The 2,500-nt window shown below is 41.6% G+C and overlaps 1 protein-coding gene across 5 annotated transcripts in view; it reads left to right on the forward strand.

Moving 5' to 3' along the window:
- The window catches only part of LOC122253115 (uncharacterized), a 26,402-nt gene that overhangs the window by 15,158 nt on the left and 8,744 nt on the right, over positions 1-2,500 (forward strand). For all 5 annotated transcript variants that reach the window (XM_043015929.2, XM_086544692.1, XM_043015930.2 and 2 more), the window contains exons 7-8: positions 396-571; positions 1,263-1,446. In XM_043015929.2, the coding sequence (XP_042871863.2) occupies positions 396-571; positions 1,263-1,446 (360 nt within the window). The remainder of the gene's footprint in view (positions 1-395; positions 572-1,262; positions 1,447-2,500) is intronic.

Consider the following 2,500-nt stretch of genomic DNA (forward strand, 5'->3'; position numbering starts at 1 on the left):
TTCTTATAAACACATTATTTAATCTCTTCTTTAAAGTCTAGGCTATGAAATAAGTTAATAAGAAAAAAAAATGTATATGCTAAAATGGCTAAAGCATACTACTAAACATAGTAAGTCACAAAATCATATATAAAAACTGAAGTGCCTACAAAACAAAAGAAATAATAGATAAAATTAAAAGACTTTGTGAGCAGTTGGGATGAAAATGCAGTCTACCAAGGGGTAGGCCTACATACAGCCCTGATGCTGTCGAGTAATACCAATACTATTATTACTATTATTATTATTATTATTATTATTATTATTATTATTATTATTGATATACAAATTTGTATCAGCCTACAAGTTAAGTATCTCCTGTGAAAATGACATTTTTTTTTCAATTGTCCACACAGGAAGCCATGTCGGAAGTGCCAGTAATTGGATCTCCCGTGCCTGAGTACGAGGTCCTCGGAGATGATGATGACGAGGAGGACGAAGATGATGAGTCTGGTGAGAGGAAAAAGCGCCGCCTCCTCCCTGTTCCACTGCCACCTGCTGAGAAAGGCATCCTCATGAGCCCAAGCTACAGGTATAGGTCTTATGTGCAAATATGATTTGCGTTTATATTGTGACTGATCTGATTTCTAAATTTCTTTGGCTTTCAGCTTTCTCTCTCTCTCTCTCTCTCTCTCTCTCTCTCTCTCTCTCTCTCTCTCTCTCTCTCTCTCTCTCTCTCTCTCTCTCTCTCTCTCTCTCTCTCTCTCTCTCTCTCTCTCTCTCTCTCTCTCTCTCTCTCTCTGTGTATGTGTATATTAGTGTCTGAGTTTGTATGTTTTTGCATAGTTTCTTTATTAACCCATTGCATATGGGTGTCATGGCATACGTGTCTGCAACAATTAGGCCTAAGAGACGGGAGTCAATGGGAATACGACACAACATCGGAATCTGCTCACAGTTGAAGCACGCACACAGTCATGAAGTATTATGGCTGTAACGGCGCTAGCTCCAGAGCTACAGGGTTCCAAAGTCAGCCTAAACTCGTAGTTTATGATGGACTTATGGAAAAATATTGTTTGGGCTAGTCTGTGCTACCCGGAGGGCAGAGAAAACCCTTTCCCCATCCCTCTAATTTTCAGCCGATGCCATTAGTGTCGTAGATCGCCCGCCTTGACAACCAGTTAGGTCGTTAGGCGCCCCGTCCGCAATGGGTTAAGTCTGACTCATTTGTTTATAAACCACTAAAATTACCTATCACACTATCATTCTTTTTTCTTCAATAGATATCGTGTGGATTACCGTCCTAAGGCGGTTAAGTTTGCTGATGGAATCCTTCCTGGGGAGGGGACATCTCCCTCTGGTGGTGAGGAAATCCACTCACCCCCGCCCCCAACAGCGAAAGCCACCAAGACCAAGGAGAAGAAGCTGCGCAAGAAGCGGAAAGTCAAAGTCAAAATCATAAAACAGGTTGGTGCTTCATTGTGGGTCTAACCCATTAACCCATTGGTCGCGGTATTTAAAAAATGTCTGTGCAGTAGGATGGGTGTTTTACACGTCTGGCATGGTGCCATCCGCGTCTATCACCGAGTCTGCCTTTGCAGCAAGTCATGCCATCTGCTGCTAATGGGTTAAAATAAGCCAGAGCATAAGGAAAGTCTTTGATATTCTAAATGTAGCTCTTGTTTACTTTTTCTTAGTTTAGTAGAAAGATAAAGTGAATGAATAATATAGTGAAGGTATTAATCAATTGGTGCAGGAATGGACACAGATTCCTGGAAAGATCTCTTTGCAGAAACTGAATAACTTCTGAAGATGATTGATTGTGAATAATTTAACCCACATTGTACCGCGCATTTTCATGTGCGCAGCAATTCAAAGCCAGCAGGGGGCGGCACCATATTGTACCACCATTCAATAATAATAGGCCAAAAATATAACGCCCCCCGCATGACATTCTGGCTAATTTCCCCTCGGAAGGGGAGGGGGTTTTAAGAAATCATTGGTTGTAGAAAAGAGATGCAGATTCTGACAGGGAACCAAATAACTTTTTGATGAACAATCACATCAAATAACAAGATATTGATGAGTATATCATATATGAGAGACATAGAAATTATATTAACTTTCTCCTTTGCATTTAATAATTCAACATATCAATCTCTAGGGAAAAAAATAACGAATTAACCATTTTAGAGGTCTGATATGTTATGATGTTAACCCATTCACGCCGGTTGACGTGATAACACATATTGTGGTTTTCGCGTCAGACGCCCTGGACGAGCTATGAGGGGAAGCCGTGCGCTCGGGTAAAGCGAGCGGGCAACCCAGGCTCGCGGCTTGTGCGCCCGAGAATCTCGAGGCGTTAGGCTTATGCATTCGAGAACCCCGGTATTGGGACCGCGCAAAGCCGGAGCGGCCCCGGTGTGAATGGGTTAAAGAAAAGAAAAGTCGGTTAGATATGTAGTACATTATTTAAGCATACATAAACCATTATAATTATTGGTACAGTACATGAACTGCA

Source organism: Penaeus japonicus, unplaced genomic scaffold, assembly GCF_977035675.1.
Source record: "Penaeus japonicus unplaced genomic scaffold, GWHDUDI00000001_assembly GWHDUDI00000015, whole genome shotgun sequence".
Lineage (NCBI taxonomy): Eukaryota > Metazoa > Arthropoda > Malacostraca > Decapoda > Penaeidae > Penaeus > Penaeus japonicus.